The 23,711-nt window shown below is 41.3% G+C and overlaps 1 protein-coding gene and 1 long non-coding RNA gene across 4 annotated transcripts in view; both read right to left on the bottom strand.

The window, feature by feature from the left end:
• Positions 1-8,291: 8,291 nt before the first annotated feature.
• Positions 8,292-12,810, bottom strand: LOC144294274 (uncharacterized). The gene is made up of 2 exons (XR_013361703.1): positions 11,779-12,810; positions 8,292-9,324 (listed from the first exon to the last, which is right to left on the bottom strand). It is a non-coding gene; the product is annotated as an uncharacterized LOC144294274 (long non-coding RNA).
• Positions 12,811-19,382: 6,572 nt separating this feature from the next.
• The window catches only part of VEPH1 (ventricular zone expressed PH domain containing 1), a 222,840-nt gene continuing 218,511 nt past the window's right edge, over positions 19,383-23,711 (bottom strand). For all 3 annotated transcript variants that reach the window (XM_077864580.1, XM_077864579.1, XM_077864581.1), the window contains one exon: positions 19,383-20,942. In XM_077864580.1, the coding sequence (XP_077720706.1) occupies positions 20,706-20,942 (237 nt within the window). In that variant the 3' untranslated portion in view covers positions 19,383-20,705. The remainder of the gene's footprint in view (positions 20,943-23,711) is intronic.

Raw genomic sequence — 23,711 nt, 5'->3', positions numbered from 1 at the left:
ATATCATTTTTGTAATAACTTGTTGGCTTCTTATAGAAATTCCAAGGCGTGTTCTACGAGTCTCACCGCAATCTAAATCATTTCTTTTCCCCTCGAGCAAATAATCAGAGGGGCTTTAGGATTAATTACATGCTTAAACATTTAGGGACTCCCCTCACCCCCCCCCAAAAAAAATCAGTGAAATGTCTAGAAACCACCCCCTCGGTGTTCTAACTAAAGCCAGCCTTGAGGAATGTCCTTGGCTTTGTCAGGATTTAGGGAGCACAAAAATTGCTGGGAAACTCGTAGGACATTTAAAAAAGAACAGGAACATTTTGCCGTAAAACGGAGGAAAGGAACTCAATATTCTTGTCAGAAGCAAGTTTTCTCATATGGAAAAAGAAACGTAATTCGATTTGCATGACTTTCTGTCAACTCTGGTGTATTTTGTTGCTTTTGTTTGTTTATCTGCTTGGAAGGTTTTGGCTGCCGGGGCCTTGGACGAAGGCCCGAAGAACTGCGAGCTCCGTTGCCCTGGACTCGCCAAGGGGTGTAAGGAAATCGCGAACTTTTTGTATTTGTGAATCCTGGGACAGAGGGGGTTATAGCACTTATTTTTTTAGAAAACGTTTGCGAGTTTTTATATAAAAGGATGAACAATACAGTAGTCCCCCTCGTTGTGTGGGAAACACCCCAAGACCCCCAGTGGATGCCTGAAACCAGAGACGGCCCTGAACTCTCTATGGACTACGTTTCTTTCCCCCCCATGCACACGTACCCATGACAACGCTGAATTCAAAAATTAGGCACAGTCAGAGCCGAACGAGAGGGTGATAAAGGATTATGGCCACACACGGGGAGCACAGCCCCGTGGAGATGGAGAGACCATACTCACCCTCTTCTGATGCTGCGAGAGGACAACGTGCCCTCGTGGGGACACGAAAGGAGGCGAAGGACGCTGGAAGGGTGACCTGCTTGCTGACCTCAGGAAGCGACCTGGGCTGCGGGGACTGTCGGGCCTTGAACTCGAGGAGCAGCTGGGGGGCTGCCCAGCCTAGCGGGCTTCCCGGATGGCAGCCCAAGTGCCTCCCTCCCAGGCTCCTGTAGCTTAACCACATCCACCTTCGCAGCCTACGCTAGTAGAGCGGCTGCGCCCCCTGCGACGGGCCTCCCACCTCTAATCAACCCCGAGTTCTGGGAGCGCTGTCTCAACTGACTTCCCCTGCCCCCCTTTCCACATCTGGGAAGCAGCCATCTTCCGTCTCTCCCACCTCTAAATGGTTTCCAACCCTCCTGACCTCCTCCTTTCCAACGACTGTTGACCTTGTCCTGACCCCATGACCTCTTGCATCAACCAGCTAGTTAGCCTCCTCGCCTCCTTCCCTCTTCATTCCCCCCTGCCCTTGGCTGCAGGGATGATCACGATCACCTGCTGCTAAGGCGACGGCTCCTGTGCACAGTCTGGCCCCAGGCTGATCTCTGATCTTACCCCTCCTCCTCCCAGGCCGTATTTCAGATGTGCCATATTTCGCTCGTCAAGCGCATCATAACTTCCACGGCCTCCTGTTTGTTTCCCCTCCTATAATCACCTTCCTGCCTTTTCTGCTTGTTCAGATTATACCAATCCCTCAAACTCCAGCTCCACGACAGACACAATAAAAGAGGTGTAGAACGTAGTAGGATTCTAATACATATTTTTGGGGCTGAGTAAGTGAAAAAGAAAACACAAAAACCTCATGGCACAAATAAAAGATGGGGGGGGGTCATTTTGTTAGCTGAGAAGCAGAATTGAATTTGACTTTGGGGCAGCCCGGGTGGCTCAGCGGTTTAGTGCCGCCTGCAGCCCGGGGTGTGATCCTGGAGACCCTGGATCGAGTCCCACATCGGGCTCCTGCATGGAACCTGCTTCTCCTTCCTCCTGTGTCTCTGCCTCTCTCTCTCTCTGCATCTCTATGAATAAATAAATAAAATCTTAAAAAAAATGAATTTGACTTTGATGTGAGTCAAGTTTACTGTCTGTGACGCGACCCCTCTCCTGCAACGGCGTGGTCTGTCCTGAGCAATCCCTTCCCTAGATCCCCACTTAAAGAGAATTTCCTTTTTGTTTTTTTTTTTTTTTTAACTGAAAACAATACTGCAATGAACCTATTTTGTGACCTTTTCCACGTGTATCTGTAGTGTAGGTTCCTAGCACTGCAATTGCTGAATAAAAAGGATCATGGATTAAATCGTTGGATACACGTTGACAGATCATAGCAACCACTCTTAGCTCCAAGGTGTATGAAGATGTCTGGGGTCCGTGGCCTGAGCAAAAGTATTATCAAGCTTAGGTTTTTGCCAATTACATTGATTAGAAAAGGTTATTTTGGCTCACTAGAATTGAGCTTTTTTTCTGTACGTCTTTCAGAAGGAAATATTAATGACCCAGGAGCAAGACTCTGATAATTTGCATAGACACAAAAAAGAAGGCAGGAGGAATTCCTGAGAGAACTGCTGCGTGCTGTCGCAGAGCAGCAAAACCGGGGAGCCCTGCGCTGATTCCTTTAATAACATTGTGAAATTCAGAGTAAGCAGGTTATTTTCAAATACGAATGCATTCGCACAATATGCTTTTTTGAAAATGAAGCGTAACAGTTTTTGGTCAAAAAATGTAAGAAATTACCTTTAATTAGAAGATTCGTAAATCTTTCCTCAGTTTTTATCATCACTTGTGTTTGTAAGCTTGCTTGGCTAGAATGCCTCAGTTACTAAAATTAGCAATAAAAACTTCTGATTTCTCCATTTCCTCTAAGTGCGCCTATACTCATTTGTACCTACAAAGAATAAAATGATCACTGTTGCAAAAAAAACCCCGTTATTTTGGTTTACGTTTCTTTAATCATTAATGGGGTTGAGCCTCTTTTAAATATGCATTAGCCATTTTTTATCTTTTTCTGCCTTTCTTGTTCATGTCCTTTGTTTAATGCTCTATTGGGTTGGTCATCTTTTTCTTAACTGATTATAGCTGTTCTTTGTAAATGTAGGAAATTAACCCTGCAATGTGGGTTGTAAATAATATTCCACGTTTACCAATTACCTTTTAATTTTGTCCATTATGTTTTATTGTACGGAAATTTTTAAAAATGCAGTCAAATTTATCAATCTTTAAACTTCAATCTTTGTGTCATTCTCAGAAAAGTCTTCCCCATTCTAATATTATAAATAAATATACCCAGTTTTCAAGTGTTATCATAGTTATTTTGTGGGGTGTTTTTTTTTTTTTTTTTTTGCAGAGTTTAAATCTTTGATCTTTATAAAATTTACTTTGGTATAAAGAGCAAGATGGAGATTTTCCTTAATTATTTTCTAAATGGTTCCTAGTTATGCCAATTCCACTTACTGAATAATCTTTTCCTCACTGGTCTGAACTGTAGCTTATTTTTTTTTAAAGACTTTATTTATTTATTCATGAGAGACATAGAGAGAGAGAGAGGCAGAGACCCAGGCAGAGGGAAGAGCAGGCTCCATGCAGGGAGCCCAACCTGGGACTTGATCCTGGGACCCTGGGGTCACGCCCTGGGCCAGAGGCAGGTGCTCCACTGCTGAGCCCCCCAGACGCCCCTGAACTGTAGCTTTTATGTTAAATTCTGGGGTATGGTTAGGTCTATGTCTGGACCCTGTACAGTTTAGACACCATGTGTAGTTCCCTAAACTCTAGGAGACCCAGCATTTTTTTTAAAATTTTTTATTTTATTTTATTTTTTTGAGACCCAGCATTAAATCAGTGTTACTTTGCATCTAGATCTTTTAACAGGTATAAATACTGGTCATAAAAATCAGGGGACAAAGATGTACCTTTATTTCTCTACAATTAAATCTAGTTTCACCCTTGCATGCCATGTCCACCCTGTGGCAGGACAAAGGATTTAACCAATTCGTGGTATCTCTAAGCTGAGTGTTGGGGTGACAAAGGTTTCTCTTTCATCCTGGCCTTGGGGAAGAGAGTGAGTTTTTGGACAGCCCTCTTCATCCGTCTTTCGCTGGCATCCACAGACAACTCCATCCGCCCGGTCCTTATCCTTGTGCACTGGGGGCTGCTTGTGATCCTGCCACGGGCCTTCATTTGCTCCATGTCTCTGGGCTGCTGCCTGCGAAGTGAGGCAGAGGTTTCCTGGGCTCTCAGGCGCTCCTAGAAACCCATCTGGGCCTTCTCTTAGAGGTCCTGACTCCAGCACCGTGGGTTTGAACCCGGGGTGTGCAAGACACAGAGGCCTCTTTCGCAGGAATTCATATTGATGACTCATGCCTTGCTCGCTTTCCCCAAGTATCTTCTTTCCTCCAACCTGTGAGATTTTCCCCTCGTCTTGGGGGGTGGAGGCAGTGGCTGCAGTGGGAGGAGGAAATGGCTTAGTCATCATCCCACAATCTCTCCAGCTCTATTGTTTACAGTACAAACTTTGACTATAGTATAAACTTTTTGTTCAGACCACTGGGTCCTGATATTCAAAGCCAAGCTTTTGGAACCAAAACAATCTTTTGTCTCTCAGAAGTCCGATTCATACAAGTGAAAATATTTTGGCTTCTAATAAGATCATTTCTCTTATGAATTTTAAAAGCCTATTTTGGAACTCATGGACAAGAATCTGATTCTTTGTTCTTGCTGAATCATAAAGAGTAATGGGCAGAAAGAAGCCCTGGGGAAGGATGCTCCGGAGAAGCCTTTGTTAACATCTCAGAGAGTTCCCTGCAACACGAATCCTTGATCTGGCATCTAGACTGCTGTCTCCATCCTTGTGATCACTCTACTCATTAGGGGATCTATTTCAGTTAACGGCCTTCTGGTCCTCCTGGTTCCTTTCCTCTGCTCTTGCTTCATCCTGCTGTTTTCTGAACTGAGGTCCCACTAGGCTTCCCTCACCACCGCTCCTCCCAGGGATCAGAGTCTCAGAATCCACTCTCTTTGGCTGGGCCATCGTTTTGACTGCAGAGCTGTCTACCTTTCAAACCTTTGCCTATTCTCTGTTCTGGGATCCCGCTGATAAAGTTCTCCATCCGCCTCCTGTTGCAGCTGCTGGATCTTCCCAGATTACCTCCCCCATCGCCCAGCCTCTCTGCCTGACCTGGGGGCACACAGAGCGTTCTAGTGTAGGAGGCAGGCATGTGGGGTGGGTGGGGCAGGAAGTAGTATGTGAGGAGGGCCCCAAGGAGAATTACTGCAAGAAAGGCTGCATGGGCAGAGGTGGCTCGCCAGGAACAAAGCATCATAATGTTGCCCAGCTGAGCCTCGGGTAGCGTGTGATCCCTGGCGGACCACTGCTTTGATGTTCTCTGTAGCGAGTGACTCTTTTTCATGACATTACTCTCCTTCCTCCCATTTCATCTCCCACCCCTGAAAATTCTTCAGGTCTAACTCAGTATTTGGTCATCACAGGGAATCTTCCTTCCTATCAAGAAGTAGCCACTATCACAGGGTTTTGGGTTTTGTTGTTATTTTGTTTTTGTTTTTTATTTTTGTGCCACAAATGGCTTGATCTTTTTCTCTAGAACTATGTAAATAGGACTTCCAAAAATTATTCTTCTCTGACCACTTGTTTATGCTTGTTCTCTTATTTTGCCATTTCATAAAAGGCCTTTAACACAGAAGTTTTGATTTTGAAACAATAATTAGGAAAGAAAACATGTCTTGTGGGGGTGGGGATTATAGGGAAATGGCACAGTCTTCTTCCTCAGCATGTTGCTAGATGATCAAGTTCAGCAGAGCACTCTTTCTCCAAACTAATATTATTCTCTTTCCCAAATTCTGTCTTATGAGAGCTATTAGGAAAATTATGACTTTTTTGGTAAGTCGAGGATGTAATCTTTTCTCCTTTTTCTTTTTGGCTCAGCTGCTCCTTTGACTCAAAACAAAAAGCTGTGGAGTATACCTTTGTGCAAGTGTGTTCTTACATTGAAAGAACATGGGATTTGCTTGAGATCTGGGATCACTTCAAATGGCCCCATGTTGTGCTGTTCCCAATTAAGCTTCCTGGAATGTTCCCACAAGATGCTTTCCATATTTATCAACTTTTTCAGTAATCCAGGAACCCTTAGAACCTGATAAAGTAAAGGAATTAGGAAGGAGCTTCTCAGATTTGGGGAAGATGTATGTCTCTGTTATCTGGATAGTGTCTCTTTCCTAATCATAAAGCAGTTGATTTCTGACTTGCAGAAATAATAGTGGTCATTGTTCACTGATGACTTTGGGGGCGGAAACAACAGCTCCCGCACTTCTGTTTCTGTCATCATAACAGACTCGGTACCCTGTGGAATCAATCCATACAAAATGCCTAGAAATGATGGATCAAATGTAACAGATGATCTTTAAAGTGTCAGGCTCTCAGATAATACACTGTATGTTAACTGACTTAAGTTTAAATAAAAACATTACTCTTAGGAAAACAGGAGAAACTTTCAAACACCAAAAGTGATGAGGTGGTGGTCATTCTAGCCCCACCCCTACTTTGGGGACATTTGGTGACCTTTTGGGTTTCTGACACGTGGGGACAAACGACAAGGCCTTGAAGCATGGAAGGGAGGTAGAATTGAGGCTCTACATAATTTCTAGGACTCTCAAACACCTATACCACTGGAAAAAAGATGTCCAGGCAAAGAAAAAAACACAAGAGAACTTACCTGCTTTACCTGGGCTCTGGGTCAAAAAAAGAAAAAAAAGAATTCGGATGTGCCTATACATGATTTTGAGATTTGAATTTATATACACTGAGTGGTCAGAAATCCTAAGTTAAGAAGTTAAAATAAAGTGGTTCTTGTTTGTTAGCTCCTCTGCTAATTGGTAGAACTTGAAAGTGAAAAAAATTTCTTCTGGCAGCCATACATGCTCGCTAAGGGTTCCCTTCTCTGCTCTCCCCTAAGACTCCCCCATAAGGCTATTCTGGTCACCTCTCACCCTGATGCAGCCCCATGAAGAGTGGAGTGTGGTGATCCCACGTTGTGGATAGAGGCAAAGGGGAGAAGGAGTGCAATGGGCTTCTCATCCCAAACTCAAATATAGGGGCACCTCCACCCTCAAAAGGGGCCGGATCCCAAGCTTCCCTTCTCTCAACAAAGAAATCTCTCAGGTTCTCAGGGAATCCAGGTTAGTGCGCAGAATGGGGGTCAGCTACTATGATGGGTACCAGCATTGTCAAAGTGACAGCTGGGTCTCCCTGCTGTCCCCCTCTCCCTGACTACCAGGGGCAAAGCTTCCAGGATGGAGAGAACCTCTAGGAAATCCTACCCGTTGCTCGGATTGAGTCTTGCCTGTGGCAGGCTCCAAGCATCACTGTGCATCTCCAGTTTCAGAATGGGATGGAAAACAGTAAATTAAAAAAAAAATTTAGATAGATATGTATACACACACACACATATACCTACACTATCAAAATAACAGCTTAAATCCTACAGATAAACTTTACCAACATGAGCTTATAAACCATGAGGAAATAACCTACTAAGACTGAGAGTTAATAGAAACAGTAACAATGTGATTAAAGCTCCTCCCAAATCAGGAAATGAAAATATTGAGTACAAGATATTTTAAACAAATTATTTTAAATAATAAATAAATAACTAAAGTAATGGACTAACCAGTGAGAGAAAGGAATAAGATACTACTTTAAAATACCTAGAAGATTCAAAAAAGAAGTGAAAGAGAAGCCCTAGAAATGAAAATATAATCATTGAAATGAAAACTTGGTATACGTGATAAGCAGCCAGGAGATGAATTCAAAGAGCTTATGTATGACAAAGAGCATATGTATGACATCTCCAAAGAGATGGAAAAAAAAGAAAAGAAAAATTAAAGCACATGGAAGATAACATTTGTAGGTAAAATACACATTTAGAAAGTGTTTTGTTCCATTCCTTGTTATTTTACCCAAAAATAGAAAATGAAACAAAACAAAAAACATATACAAGAATGTTCATGGCAGCTTTACTTATAATAGCCCAAGACTGGAAACAACCCAAATATGTATCTGCTGAATGATGGATAAATGAAGTTGCGTATATTTATATGATAACCGTATCAGGCAATAGCAAGGAGGGAGCTCCTGATACACATAACCACATGGAGGAATGTCAGAACATGCTGAGAGAAAGAAGCCAGACACGAAGGAACACATCAGATATGACCCTGTTTATCTGAAGTCATAGAAAAGACTAAGTTAATCTATGGTGGTTGCCTCTGCAGAGAAGCATGAGGAAATTTCTGGAATGAGAGCAATATTCTGTATCTTGTGTTGGATGTTGATAACATGAGCTTATATAATTCTCAAAACTCATGACCTCAACACTTAACAATACGTGCACTTTATTACATGCAGTTTACATCTCAACACAAAATTAAAAACTTAAAGGTGAAAAAAGGAGAGAAACCAACTAGGATACATGTCTGGAAAATGTGATTTTTTTCCCCCCACAATTAACGTGAAAAGACAATTCAATAGAGGAATGTGCAAAAAAACAAAAACAAACAAAAAAACAAACCATAAGCAGGATTTTCAAAGAAAAGAAAAATCTGTAGAGACAATACAGGGAAAATGCATAGTTTCACCAATAATCAGAGAAATATAATCAAAACAACAGTTTGACACCTATGAGATATAAAAAGATTTAAGGTTGAAACAATTCCAAAATGCTGGTAAGCATGTAGGCAATGGGCATTCTCATATAGTGCAAATGGGAAGTTAGATGCAATCATTTTGAAGAATAGTTTGGAAATACTTAGCAAAGATAAATTACAACCCGGCAATTCCGCTCTTGGGTATAGTCAACATCACCGGTGCTTAAGCATTCAGTTCCCAGGACCTTGTAAACCTTTAGAAATTACCGAGGATGCTGAAGAGCTTTTGTTTATGCGGGTTATATCTGTCAACATGTACTCTTCCAGAAAACCGAGAAATTAAAAATGCATTTATTAACTCCTTTCAGAAGCCTGATAAGCCTGCTACATGTTAACACAAAAAAACATACTTTTTATAAAATATATTTTTCCAAACAAAAAATTTCAGTGAGAAAAGTGGCATTGTCTTCCATTTCTGCAAACACCCGTATGGCTGGCTGAACGGAAGACAACTGGAGTCTTTTTCTGCCTTCGGTGTATTGCGGTGCAGTGTTTTTTTTTTTTTTTTAATTTTTAAATTTTATTTATATATTTATTTATTTTTATTATTATTATTATTATTATTTTTTGCGGTGCATTGTTTTGACGGAAGCAGGTGAAGAAAACCCACTCACACAGCTATGGAACCCAAGAAGGGAGGAGCGTCTCAACAACTTCTTCTGTCCTCTTTGGTATGGTTCTCAAAACTCAACAAGTAGCGATTTCTTAAAAAAAAAAAAAATATATATATATATATATATTTCTATTTATTTATTTGTTTATTTATTTATTTCATCAAGAAGGAGGAGGTGAGCAGGGGGAGGGGAAGAGAAGGAAGGACACCAGCAGACTCCCTGCTGAGCCTTTTTTTTTTTAAAGAAGCGTATTGTATTATTGCTTATGGCTGGCTCTCCTTTGCAGAATTTCACGATCAATGACAGGCTATGCACACCCTGTTCCCCATCCCTCCGCCCACTTCCCCTCCAGCAGCCCTCAGTCTGTTCCCTATACTGAAGAGTCTCCTATGGTTTGCTTCCCTCTCTCTTTTTATCTTATTTTTCTTTCCCTTCCCCTATGTTCATCTGATTTGTTTCTTAAATTTCACATATGAAAGAAATCATGGTATTTGTCTTTCAGGCTGACTTATTTTGCTTAGCATAATACCCTCTTCCTCCATCCACGTCACTGCAAATGGCAAGATTTCATTTTTTGATTACTAAGTAATATTCCATCATACACACACACACACACACACACACACACACACACACCCCACATCTTCTTTATCCATCCATTCATCAGTCAAAGGACATCTGGGCTCTTTCCATATTTGGGCTGTTGTGGACATCGCTGCTATAAACACTGGGGTGCAGGTGCCCCTTTGAATCACTATTTTTGTATCTTTTGAATAGATACCTAGTACTACAATTGCTGGGTCATAGGGCAGCTCTATTTTTAACTCTTTGAGGAACCTCCGCACAGTTCCAGGTTGGGCTGCACCAGCTCACATTCCCACCAACAGTGCAGAGGCTTCCCCTTGCTCCACATCCTCTCCAACATGTGTTGTTTCCCGTCTTACTAATTTTCCCCATTCTCACTGGGGTGAGGTGGGATCTCACGGTGGTTTTGATGTGTATTTCCCTGATGGCCAGTGATGCGGAGCATTTTCTCATGTGTCTGTTGGCCATGTGTAGTAGGTCTTCTTTGAAGAAATGTCTGTTCGTGTCTTCTGCCCATTTCTTGACTCAATTGTTTGTTTTTTGGGTGTTGAGTTTGATACATTCTTTATCGATCTGGGGTACTAGCCCTTTATCTGATGTGTCATTTGTGACTATCTTCTCCCATTCAGTAGGTTGGCTTTTAGTTTTGTTGATTGTTTCCTTGGATGTGTACAAGCTTTTTTTATCCTGATGAGGTCCCAATAGTTCATTTTTGCTTTTGTTTCTCTTGCCTCTGGAGACGTGTCCAGCAAGAAGTTGCTGCAGTGGCCATTGTTGACATATTGCAGGCTTCTCTCTGTTAGGACCTATGGGAAAATTTTCTAGGGTGTCAGTATTGGGGGTATTTTCTTCCTCTGGGTACCTGGTTTATATTTAGTCTGGGAAACTGACTCATGAATCTGACTGAGCATCTCTCTTAAATTTGCTCGCATGAACGCACAGAGTCTGCTCTGAACCTTGCCTACCTTTTGCTAGTGAGTAGAACCTCGTGGCATGCATTTTGCCTACTTACCTCATCCTGGTGACTATCCCTCCTGTCTTGTTTTCTTCTTTCCCTATGCCTTTACTTGCTTTCAATATGGTTGGACTTCCTGGGAAGTAGACTCTGAGACAACTTAAGGTGCAGAACATTTCTTAAGGAGTAACTTTAAAATCAACACTATGGAAGCGAGTGAAGAGCAATCAAGATTGGGGAGGGGGAGAAGTTGGGCCTTGATGCAGTTCCAATGACAGCCTCAGCTGATCTCAAGGGGAACTCTGGAGCTAGAATGGCCCCTCAAGCTCAGTCCTAGGTTGGGCGTGAAGAGCCAGGTCTTTATATTCCTCCAGCAACCAATCATTAGATGTCAGATGCTTCAGGAAGAGTTGTGACATTGACCCTCCTGAGGCAATCCTTGAAGGGAGTGACAGTGCAAGGGTGTCTACCTAAAGCACTCCTTGCAGCTGGAGCACCAAATTCTTCATTGGAGGGGGGCTTGGTGATACGTTGGTGCTATAGACTGAAAGTCTGTGTCCCCCAAATTCACATGTTGAAACCCAGTCTCCAAAGTGATGGTATGTGGAAGTGAGGCCTTTGGGGGTGATTAGGTCATGAGGGCAGAGCCTTCATGAATTAGATTAGTAACTTTATAAGAGAGAGCCCAGAGAGCTCCTTCATCCCTCCTGTCGCGTAAGGACACAGCAAGAAGACAGCCATCCATGAACCAGGAAGCAGACTTTGCCAGACACCAAGTTTGCTGGCACCTTGGTTTTGGATTTCCTCGCTTCCAGGACCCTGAGAAAGAAATTTCTGTTGTTTATGAGCCACCCATTCTGGAGGGATTTGTTACAGCATCCTGAATGGATTAAGACACTCACTTATTTTTTAAAAATCTGGTATACATTTTAAAAGAAAGATAATTTTTGGAACAGAGCACAAATAAAATAAGTGCTCTAAAAATAAGTGGCCCTTGTTCTCACCTTCACCCGTTTGTGTTGTCTCAACTTTGATCCGAATCTTTGCATATGCTGTTCCCTAAGACTAGGGAACATGCCCTTTCCCTTCTTCGACTGAGAAAGTGGGAAAGTGTAAATGAAGAAAAGTGGGTTCCTTCTTCGGTTCCTTCTTCAGGGCCCAGAATCTCTGCACCTCCTCGGTGGAGGGTTTGCTGACTCCCTCCAGGCAGGGTCATCTGCTTCCTGTGCCATCTCTGCCATGCTCCCCACATCAACCTCACCCCCTTTGGTGTTCTCTTCATCATGAGCAGTGCTGCCACCGACCCACTGGAGCCATAATCCCAAGGGTGAGTTCCCTGCAATGGTTTTTTTTTTTTTTTTCCCTAAAATTCTCTCTCTGGCCTTCCCTTTATCTCCATTTCTGGTGCCACTCCCTCCTTCCAAGCTCTCAGTATGTCTCTTGACACAGCAGCTAGAGTGCTCCTACAAAAATGAAATATAGAAGATTAACAGGTATAAACTTCCAGTTATAAAAAATAAATAAGTCACAGAGACGAAAATTACAGCATAGGGACTAGAGTCAACAACACTGTGATGTCATCACATGGCAACAGATGGAGACTACACGTTCCATGGTGAACACTGAGGAATGTGAAGAATTGTTGAAATCACTGTTATAAACCCAGAACTAATATAACACTGCATGTCAGTTATACTCTAATAATAATAATAATAATAATAATAATAATAATAAATGCTGATCTAATTGTGTCACTCTGTTTTAAGCCTGTCAATAGCTCCTCCTCTGGGCCTGCATGACTTGCTCACCTCCCCAGCCTCACTACCCTCATTGGTTTTCCTTTCCCTGCTGCTATTTTCTGGACACAGTGGCCTGTTTTGATTTCTCTGATGGGCTGTGTCCCTGAGATCTTCTCTCATTGTGCTCTTTCTTATCTGCTTCTCCTCCGCCACTGCCACAGATTAGAGACTCCTGTTTGTCTTTCAGATTTCGGGTCAGCCTCCCTAACTTCCTGACCATGCACTGTGCTTCTTTGTAGTACTGGTCACATGGCAATTTCCTAGTTAATTAAGAAAAGACTTTAACATCTCTTTCTTCTACTAGAATATGAATTTCACAAAAGCTGGGACACTTGGATCGCCTTAGCATTCCTAAGTCCAGGACATAGGAGGTGCTTTATGTTTTAATTTACTTACTGGATCAATGTGTATTTATTTATTGAGTTTCTTTTTTTTTTTTATTTATGATAGTCACACAGAGAGAGAGAGAGAGAGAGAGGCAGAGACACAGGCAGAGGGAGAAGCAGGCTCCATGCACCGGGAGCCCGACATGGGACTCGATCCCGGGTCTCCAGGATCGTGCCCTGGGCCAAAGGCAGGCGCCAAACCGCTGCACCACCCAGGGATCTCCTATTTATTGAGTTTCTTAAAGGCAGGACAATTTACTAGTCATCTTTGAGCCCTGATGTCCGAGCATAGTATCTGTCACCTATTGGATGCTCTAAGTATTTGTTAAATGAATGCCTGAATCTAACTATTTGAAGGGTTGTCGGGGAAGAGGGAACAGACATTTTGTGTGGCTGCAGGGGAAAGAACCAGGACTTGAGGTTAAAATTTAGGGAAAGGCAGATTTTTTCCCCCCGAAGCTAATACTAATAAAAAACTAATAAATATAACCTTATAGGAATCACATCTGAACATGTCTATTGAACGTGTTTGGGTTCTGGGATCATGAGTAATTTTTATTATATTTTAGTAATCTTTTTGTGTTTTCTAAATTTTTTTCTACAATAGTACATTGTTTTCACCTACCATAAATAAATCCAGTAACTACAATTAGACAAAAATTATTTTTAATAGCTATGGACAGGTGACAAGGTAGTGGGATCTCTGTCTCTAGGAGTGTTTGAGCAGCTGGGAATGACACCTGCCAATGATGACAAGGAAGGGACTTCTCCATTGGAAAGGGGGATGTTGGAGTCCACATGCTCTAGGATTTTTCTGATTTCAATAGCCCATGATACGTTGTTTTTTTTTTTTTTTCCAGATTTTATTTATGTATTTGAGAGAGAGAAAGAAAGAGAACACAAGCAAGCAGGGAGAGGGACAGATGGGGGGGGAGGGGGAGCATAAGAAGCAGACTCTGTGCGGAGTGTGGGGCCTGACTTGGGGCACAGTCTCAGGACTCTGAAACCAAGAGTCAGAGGCTTAGCCAGCTGAGCCACCCGGCACCCCAGCCCGTGATACTGTTAACTGAATGATAAACGCCGTGTCCTTTTTCTTGGAAGAACTTGCTCCAGTGTGCTTGGTTGCCTTACCTGCTTCCAGTGGCTTCCTTACGTTGGAACCTCCCTGGGGCAGGATTAGCTACAGTAGAATATGATTTGTATTCAACTGAGGCTGATAAACAGCAGGATTTAGTGATGCCAAGAACATGAATATGTAGTTGAGGGGTGTTTGTGTGGAGAAGCATTAGAGATCTGTCTAAATTGTTTGAATAAGTCCTGATTAAAATGTTCTCAAATCAGCGCTTAACTCACACATACCCTAAGTATTGTATTTGATGGTTAATCTTTTAAAATAGACATTTCCAAACTGACTGCGGTTTTGGAAAAATTAAAAAGATGGGCTCCACTCTGATTTTTGTGTTTATAGGCTAGTTTGGCAAACGGGACCCGTGTTTTTCTCTCTCAAGAGAAAGGGCGTTTAGACCATTTCCTACATATTACAATAGCTCAGAATTGAGAGGGAACAGAGAACTCCCAGAGGAAATCTGGTGTGTAGAAGTGAATCTCTGTCTAGAAAACACTGGAACACACATAAAGCTCTTCCGATTACATTAAATCCCAGCCTAGATAAACGGAAAGAGAGAAATTTAAGGTGATGAAATAGAACCCCTGATTTCTACAACGCACGTGTGAAAACCACCGCACTGTTGCCGTAACACCCATGTGAAAGAGTATGCGTGTGTGTGCAAACGTGTGCTGTGGGCATTACTGAGTGAAATCGTGGTCAAAAAATAGAACAAGGTGTAGAGGAATTCAAAATGGAAAAAAGTAGAAGTCTCTATTATCCCCGCTCCTCCTCCTTAGTTTCCGGTGAGGTCTTGCGGAGCAGCCTCATTCCAGGAACAAATGAGCCTGTCTCTTGTATGTCACTTGTCATACTTTACGTTTTTACATTATTTGACTTCTTTAGGACTCTTCAGGTTCTCAGTACCACAGTGAAATCTAATCATTTCATTGATCAAAAGAGGAAATGCATTTTCTTTCTATTAGATGTAAGCTTTTAAAAAGGTTTGCCCGCAGAGCCCTAAGGAACCACGTACACACGACGTGTCTGATTATCATCTTACAGAAAAATTGGCGAGAAGGTTTCAGGATTTCCAACTCCCCCTCCTCACACCCTCAGAAAGTCTCTCTTTGAAGTAGGTAAGTTCATCATCATTGGGTTGGGGGTGTAGGATGAGAAGAATGTCCATCTGGAAAGTACTCTGTAAGGCTGGAGTCTCGTGGTGGGCCCCGTGCTCCCGCAGGCCTCTGGGGGAGCTGGTTGCCTGTTCTGCCAAGGTCATGGCTATAAGGCCTGACGTAACCTAGTCACAGATAAACACGCATGAGGAGATAGAGACTTGTCTCATCAAAGCACATTGAACAGAACCCTTCTCACCTGGGGAGTGCCTGAGAACACCCAGCCCTAGGGATTAGCATGCTGCTCCCCTAAAGGTCCTACAGGCCTCAGCACTTCCATCTGCAATACCCTGTGCCTCCTTCTGTTCTACCCTTGTTCCCCAGCTTCCAACCTGGCTCAAGGCCCTGGCTCCCTCATTTTGTCTCTGGTGTGGTTGACCTTGAGGGCCTCTTCTGGAAATGTCCTTCCTACTTGGTCTGGAATTCCTCCTTAGAAACCATCCTAATTTCACCTCCAGGCTCGCCAATCTGTGACAATGGGTAAAAGGCATACCAGTGCCCCCTATCCTCACTCCTACCACCTTGGCCCATTCTCTATTAGCTTCCCTGCCAAGAAAGAGAACTTGGAGAAAGGAGAACGCAGGAAAGCAGATACAGAGGCACCAGGAACATGCCTTGTGTATGGATATTAACCATCTTTATTTCCATCAAAAGAGAGGGTGTGATGGTTAATTTGAGGTGTCAACCTGACTGGCATAAGGGATGCCCAGAAAGCCAGTAAAACATTATTTCTGGGTGTGTCTGTGAGGATGTTTCTGGAAGAGATTAGCATTTTGAATCATTAGACTGAGTAAAGAGATCCAGCCTCACCACTGTGAGTGGGCATCATCCAATCCACTGGGGGCCAGAAGGGAACAAAATGTCAAAGGAAGGGAGGATTCTTTCTCTCTACTTGAGCTGGGATGTCCATCTTCTGCCTTTGGACATCAGAAATCCTGGTTTGTGGGTCTTCAGACTCTAGGACTAACGCCAGTGGCTCCCTGGCTCCCAGGCCTTTCAACCTGGATGGAATTACACCACTGGCTTTCCTGGGTCTCCAGCGTGCAGACGGCAGATTGTGGACTTCTCACCCTCTGTAACCACATGAGGCGATTTCTATAATAAATCTCCTCTTACATATCTATCTCCGTATATCTTGTTGGTTCTGTTTTTCTTGAGAACCCTGATAATACAGAAGGTAAGCATTCACGGAAATGGTTGATCTCATACCTTTGAGAATGGATGCACGGGGCATATCTTTACCATTTTAAAAGATTTAAAAATGCCTTACATTTGCGACAAGCCTTATTGTTCATGAAAACTTTTACATACAGTTTTGATTACTATGAAACAAATGCACGTACAACTCTTCAAGTAATACTTTTGCTCATTTATTTACATTTTTTCCTCCCATATAGTAAGTTCGGAAATTGGGAGGTGTCTTAGAATCAGTGGTGTTTTGCAGTTGTCATCCACCAGGAATGACTGTGACCAGGTGTCACTTAAACTTGGTCCCAGTTCTTTGTGTTGTCACTTTGGTTGAGTCATATGCATGGTTGACACCGTATGTGTTAACTGCTATTTGCATGTCTTAAAAATTATAATATGATTTTATTTTGAGACAAAAAGTTATCAGCTACAGGGAGAGGCAAAAAAAGAGTGGGATGAAATGTGACATTAGGGAACCAAAGAGCTGTCACTGGAGGAATGACTGCAGGTCCTCATGTCTTGCAAAGCAGCCACCACGTGTTTTACCTAATACAGGAAGATATCAACATGTAGAGAAGGCCGGATTTCATTTTGTTGCTGAAATAGATACAAAAGAATTACCTATCACACATCACTCAAGGTACCCCAACTAGAAACAAATGCCAAAACTCTCAAAATAGATAAAAGACATCTGTAAGTAAAACACCACTGATTAGACTATTATTAAGACATGGCATCATAATTTCATTTGTAGGATTTTTTTCTCCAGTGGTGATGTGTCAGAAATGGTGCACCATCAAGTACCTGTTCAATTAAAGGTTCTCTGTGGGCTGCTTTTACTTGACATTTAAGCCTCGCACCAAGTCTCCTCCATTGACATCATTATCCTCAACCTAGAGGTGAGAGACAGTCATTTGCTCAGGTTGGTCATTTATTTTTTGTAGACCTAGGACTTGAATCCTCATATGCCCGTGCCCAGAGCCTGTGCCACCTTCTCTAGCCTTCACTGCCTTGGTAGAAATCACCCTGATTTTCCAACTCCTCTGTCCTTCAGGAGCACCCATGGGAAGAAATGGCTCCAAAAGGCCTATAAACTAGAGCTGTTCTGGAACAAGATGACATTTTGGGTTTTTCTTGGTTTTTCATCTAAAATCTTATATTCTGGGGACTGGAAATCCTGGATAGGGCTTTTAAGCCTAGTGTTTCAAATCTTGACTAGGGTACTTATGGCATTTACTTCTCCATGAATTCCCCTCACGTATTCTCTCACCTCATCTTGCAATGGTTTCCTAAAGGCAATTTTTAAATGTAAATTTACCTTTAAATTTGAAAATAAATCTCAAAGGTAATTTTTCAGCTGGGTAATCTTTATTTATGCCCGAGAATAAAGTTACAATAATAGTCCCCAAAGGGCCTATACAAAATAGGTGAATTGAAGATAACTCAATAAATGTTTCTCAACATCACCAGCCAAGGATTTTCCAGAAAACTTGGTGTTAGAAAAGTATTGAACATTTATTTTTACCAAACTCCAGGTTCTCAAGAAATAACTAGATGAGAATTTCACATACAGATGTTTGTTTCCACAGCTATCTGAGACGGAAAAAAGAACCAAAATAAAATAAAAATGAAAACCACTTGGATTTCTAACCATGATTATAATTGTATTCATCCCAGAATTTTTAAAGGTTTAAACATGTTTAGAAAAGTGGTTTCTTCTTAGATCAGGATCAGGAACTTCAGCCCTCTTGGGAAAGGCCAGCCTGTGGTAAGCTAGCTGGCAACAGGGGTGGAAGTGCCAGAAATATCAGTGGGAAGACAACGAGTCTGAGATTCTTGTGTGATTCAACAATTTGCTTGAGTTTGGAATTACTACTATGTCATGGAATGAAACCAGAAAGATCATTATTCACACTTCATACATTTATTTCTTTCTAGCTTTGTAAATCTTTTCTGAAAGTCATATTCTTAACTAGAGGTATCCAGTTAATTAAATCACAAGGACTTTGTATCAAGTAACAAAAAGAATTCATTTCTTCTAAATCGAGCTGGTGGGGCCATTTTCATCTTTCTTGGGACAAGCATTCAGTGAAAACAGAATCAGCGTGCATCCAGGTTGAGTTTTACTATAATCTCTCTACTGTGAAAGGTTTGAGCACATTGCTGGCGTTTAAATTATTAATAATTAATGCAGTGTCACTTAATATTCTATTTGCCTGTTACCAGTTTTTTTCTAATGAACAGCTCGGATTACTCAATGGACTCTTAAGAATGGGCTGCTAGATCTCACAATAATATTTAGAGACTCATGTACAACTATACCTATTCCCACCTTTTCCTGCCTGACTTCATAGGAGGAGATATGTCTCTAGTCCAAGATGAATCACCGATCTGTACTCTAAATGTTTACATGGAATTAACTTTACCATTTGGCTCACCTCCTAAACTATTGCTTTGGAATTTTTTTCTCTCAGCAAATGCTACCATCTTGCATCACTTTCCTTCCCATTCCTATACCTACACTCCATCCAATCCACCAGCGTCCAATTCATTTTACTAATTCAACATTAACTGATTACCTTCAGCTAGTTCCACATCTTCAATGACCATCTGTATACCCAGTAAGGCAAAATCTTGACCTTCACAACTGTTTCCAACTTGTAATAACTTCTGTGACTCACAATACCCTCAAACTTTACATGTTAAAATTCAATTGTTTCTTTCCTCCAGCTTGGCCTCGTACATATTTCCTGTCCTACTGAGTGAGCAGTAGAGTCAAGGTAGAATTAAGAATACTGATTACTTAGATTCCCCGCACCCCCCCCCCCCAGGTTTCTATACTAGACTATGTAGTCAATAAATTTTGAAGAAAAAAATGACCCTTTATAAGTACTCCAACTTAACTTTTGTATTAATGATCTATTTCTATGGAACAAATTTTCACACACTTAGTGGCTTTAAACAACATGTATTTATTATCTCAAAGTTCCTCTGGGTTAGATGTCCAAGCATGGCTTAGCTGGGTCCTTTGCTCAAGGTTTCACAAAGCTGCCATCAAGGTGTAGGCTGGGGCTGAGATCCTCTTCCAAGCTCACTGGTTGTTGGCGAAATTCATTCCCTTGAAACTGTAGAACTTGTGGCAGCTTGCTTATTCAAGGCCAGGGGAAGAGAGAGTCTCTGACTCATTCACTCTTTTTTAAAAGGCTTATCTGATGAGGTCAGGCCCAACCAGGTAGTATCCTTTTGACTGACTCAAAGTCACCTGATTAAGAACCAGAAACCTCTTCACCTTTGCCATGTAATATAACATAATCATGGAAGAGACTATCTTATTCTTTCTGCCATATCCTATCAGTTAGAAGCAAGTTATAAGTCCCCCAGTTAAGGAGACAGTCAGGGTGTAGACCATTGGGGATCATTCTATAATTCTATCTGCCACCGCTTAATTAAAAAAAAACATATGAGTGATGAGAAAAACCATTAAATGTAATTCTGAGATATTAAAATGTTGACTATAGAGAAGAAAAGTATAGAACTTGAACATCTCCAAGTTTAGTGGAAATGGCACATATTTTGAAGATGGTGAAAATGGTTTCCTATGCCTAGCCTTACATTTACTGCCTTGGGCAGGAGATATACCCAAGAACCTAAACTTTAGATCATATTATATGCACCTAAATGGAATAATCAGAGACGTTGTTTTGAAAGACAGACATTTAATTACATAACTGTCTTCACTTGCAAACCATCTTACTATGTGTTAGTTTCATTTGCATTAGAGAGAAAAAAAACATCATTTTATGAATGTAAGTAAGTTATATGTGTTCCCTCAGGGTCCATAATTTTGACTTTTCCTCTCTTTTTTTCTTCTAATACTTTTGGCAGACAGTGGTTTTCCTCTGATTAAAAAGTGTTTAATCTTTCCTCCGGATAGGTATTTCAGGTATCTTGTAAAGTTGTGTTCTTACAGCATACAATGGAATACCTACAGAGGTTCCTAGATCCTCGACACCCCCATTTCTGCCCCATATCATCTCTAGCTCCTTTTCCTGGATGTATCACACAGATGCTCTTGGAGTTAACGCAGGCGTCATTAGAACATGAGATGCATAAGAATCCTGCCACTTTTAGGTCCTGCTTCTTAGGGAAAACTGTTCCACTGGTACTTAGTAAAAACACAATGTGACTTGGTGAATTTCTTTCTTTCTCTTGACATTGGCAATGATCAGGCAATGCCCATGGTATACGATCCATGTGAGGTCGGCTTGCAAATCCCTAGAGATATGTGGTTACTTCTCTACTTTCCCTCTCTTTTGCTTGGGCAACTGCCACATTGATGCACTGGAGCCACTCTTCTGCATTCTTCTCATCCTTGGCCTTGAAAACATAGGTTTTATTGTCTGTGAAGATTTCAAAAGCCCGAGGGAGGGAGCGGTCCCTGCGTTTCCTGGCCACAACTTTCACACTCTGTACTTTGCTGAGTTCTATTGGGGAGTCATCAGGATCATCTTTCTGAAATGCATATGGGAAGGAGAGAACATGAGCTGGCTCCCAGGGTATGAAAAGATCTCTGGCAACTGGAGACTTTTTTAAGAGGATCAGAATCCTTTCACTGAATATAGTTCATAACCTTTGGTATTTTGAATGCTAAGGCCTCAATGAGTCATTAAAACAATGGAAGGAGTGAGCAATTGGCCCTATGTTACTGTCTATTAAGTTGGCACAGATGGCTAATTTATAAAAACTTATTATTTGGTGGGATTTGGGGGAATGTTTAATTCATTTTCTTTGATTTTATGTCATTTTTATTGATATCAACACTGTATCAATAGAGCAAAAAGCAATGGTACAGTTAAAGTACTATTAATTCAGAATTTGAGACAGTTTGGGAAGCATGAAAATGAATTTTCCTTTGTATTATCTCTGAGAAAGGTGTATGAATTGAATAAACAGGGTTCTAATGTTTAAGTAAATCAAACTGTTTTTGAAATACACTGGAACTTTGGAAGTATGATTTGTCTACAAACATTTAGTGAAAGAATACTTGATGATTTACATTTTTCTTTAATTTTTTTTAATTTTTATTTTTTTATGATAGGCACACAGTGAGAGAGAGAGAGAGGCAGAGACACAGGCAGAGGGAGAAGCAGGCTCCATGCACCGGGAGCCCGACGTGGGTTTCGATCCCGGGTCTCCAGGATCCGGCCCTGGGCCAAAGGCAGGCGCCAAACCGCTGCGCCACCCAGGGATCCCTGATTTACATTTTTCTTGCATCAACACAGAGCCTCAAAGATCCCTGCTGCAACACAGGAGGGTCATCACAACAGGCTAGTATGAATAGTTTCAAAAGAGCAAGTACTTCTTTACAGCAATTTCTTTAAAACCCCTGAATACATTTGTCTACCGGAGGACTTGCCTGAGCCTGAGGCTCTTGCCAGCTCTCCTTTCCCGCCTCCCCTATACAACTACCTTTCTTTCACCTTCCAATGAAAAGGCACCCTTCTCACTCATCCCAAAGTTACCATGGTCTATCATCCAACTTGGAAAAATCTCAGGAGGATCAAACAAGTGAGAAAAGCAATTGAAAATACTGTTGCTGGGGAAGCGTCTTTCAACCAAAGCAATACAACCACTCCCCAGCTGTTTCGTTAAGAGAAGCATTTCCAACAGCATTTCACTTTTTAATGGTTAGTACCCATTTATAACATTTTGTATTATACTCATGACTTTTCAGAAGTGATAGTCTTAAAAATATAATAATAAAATATTAATACTTAGAGACTGATGTCACAAAATATTAAAATAAATTTCAATTTATATAGATCATTTTACTGCAGTGAAAAATGATTGGGTGATCAGGATAAAATACTGTGGAGCAGGTAGGAAACAATATGACTTGAAGGAAAAAGGATACGTGTAAACACTGCGGTAAGAGATGAACTAATTTGTTTATATTTTTAAATGGATGGTCGTAGGTGCCAAATTGCTACGGTATGTTATTCCAATGGTTATATTTGAAGGAGAAGTGTGAACTTTTTATTTTAAAATGATAATATTGGGATCCCTGGGTGGCGCAGCGGTTTGGCGCCTGCCTTTGGCCCAGGGCGCGATCCTGGAGACCCGGGATCGAATCCCACATCAGGCTCCCGGTGCATGGAGCCTGCTTCTCCATCTGCCTGTGTCTCTGCCTCTCTCTCTTTCTCTCTCTGTGACTATCATAAATAAATAAAAAATTAAAAAATAAAATAAAATGATAATATTTTCAGTTCAACAGAAATTACAATTTGGACAACTTCTTAAACGTAGGATAAACTTAAAATGCTGCGAGATTGCACAGATTTTCAAAATTCTTTTAGGGAATAGAATAAAGTTTGAAGATACTTGTACTAGATAATATTTTGTTAGCGCAATTTGGTCTAAAGTAAATATCTGTCAGTGATAAGTTTGTATTTCTTTGAATTAGAGACTAGACATTGATACCTGGAGGAACTGATCAAGAAAACAAAAAGTTACCCTAATTCTCTGTAGTCTTTCAGTTCTTATTAAAAATGCACATTTTTCTCATTTACAAGAAAGGTCCTTTACTTTTAGTTTCTGTCGTTAATGTTTGTTTATTTATTTATTTATTTATTTATTGTTTTTAAATTATTATTTTTTTAATTGGAGTTCAATTTGCCAACATACAGCATATCACCCAGTGCTCATCCCGTCAAGTGCCCCCCTCAGAAAGGTCCTTTATGATGGGGCCGAAGTCTCAGGTGGCCTGGTGACCCCTGCTAGGTCCCTGTGTCCCTGGGGGTGAGCGGGAATTTGCTGTGGTCCTTCTACTGCATTATATTATTTCTCAATATTTGAGCCACATGTTCCATCACATTTCTGAAATGTCAAACCATTATTTCCCAATAAAGATGTCAAACAAGTTAGCCAATTATAAAGTAGTTTATTCTTTAAGCTTTCTTAAAAAGCTCTGAATCAAGAAGTATAAAGGTTATTATCTGAGCTCAGGAAAAATATTCTTATGCACAAACTCTGCTCTGACTCAAGGGATCGGAAAAATCACTGTATCTTAACTTCTATTTCTGATTTCTTTTAAAAAACAGGAAATTCAGATGGTCATTTTTAGATACTTTAAAAGTACTTCAATGTGGAGCTATGCTAAGAAGAGTTTCTTTAAACCTCCCACCACGGTCTGAATCGAGCACACCATTATGCTTCTCCTTCAAAAAGATCTTCAGCCACAGAAAAGTCCACCTGTATATTTGATAATACCCACAGACGAAG

The sequence above is a fragment of the Canis aureus genome, chromosome 22, assembly GCF_053574225.1.
Source record: "Canis aureus isolate CA01 chromosome 22, VMU_Caureus_v.1.0, whole genome shotgun sequence".
In the NCBI taxonomy this organism is placed as follows: domain Eukaryota; kingdom Metazoa; phylum Chordata; class Mammalia; order Carnivora; family Canidae; genus Canis; species Canis aureus.
Note: the sequence above shows the minus strand (reverse complement) of the source record. Positions and strands in the feature narration are given on the sequence as shown.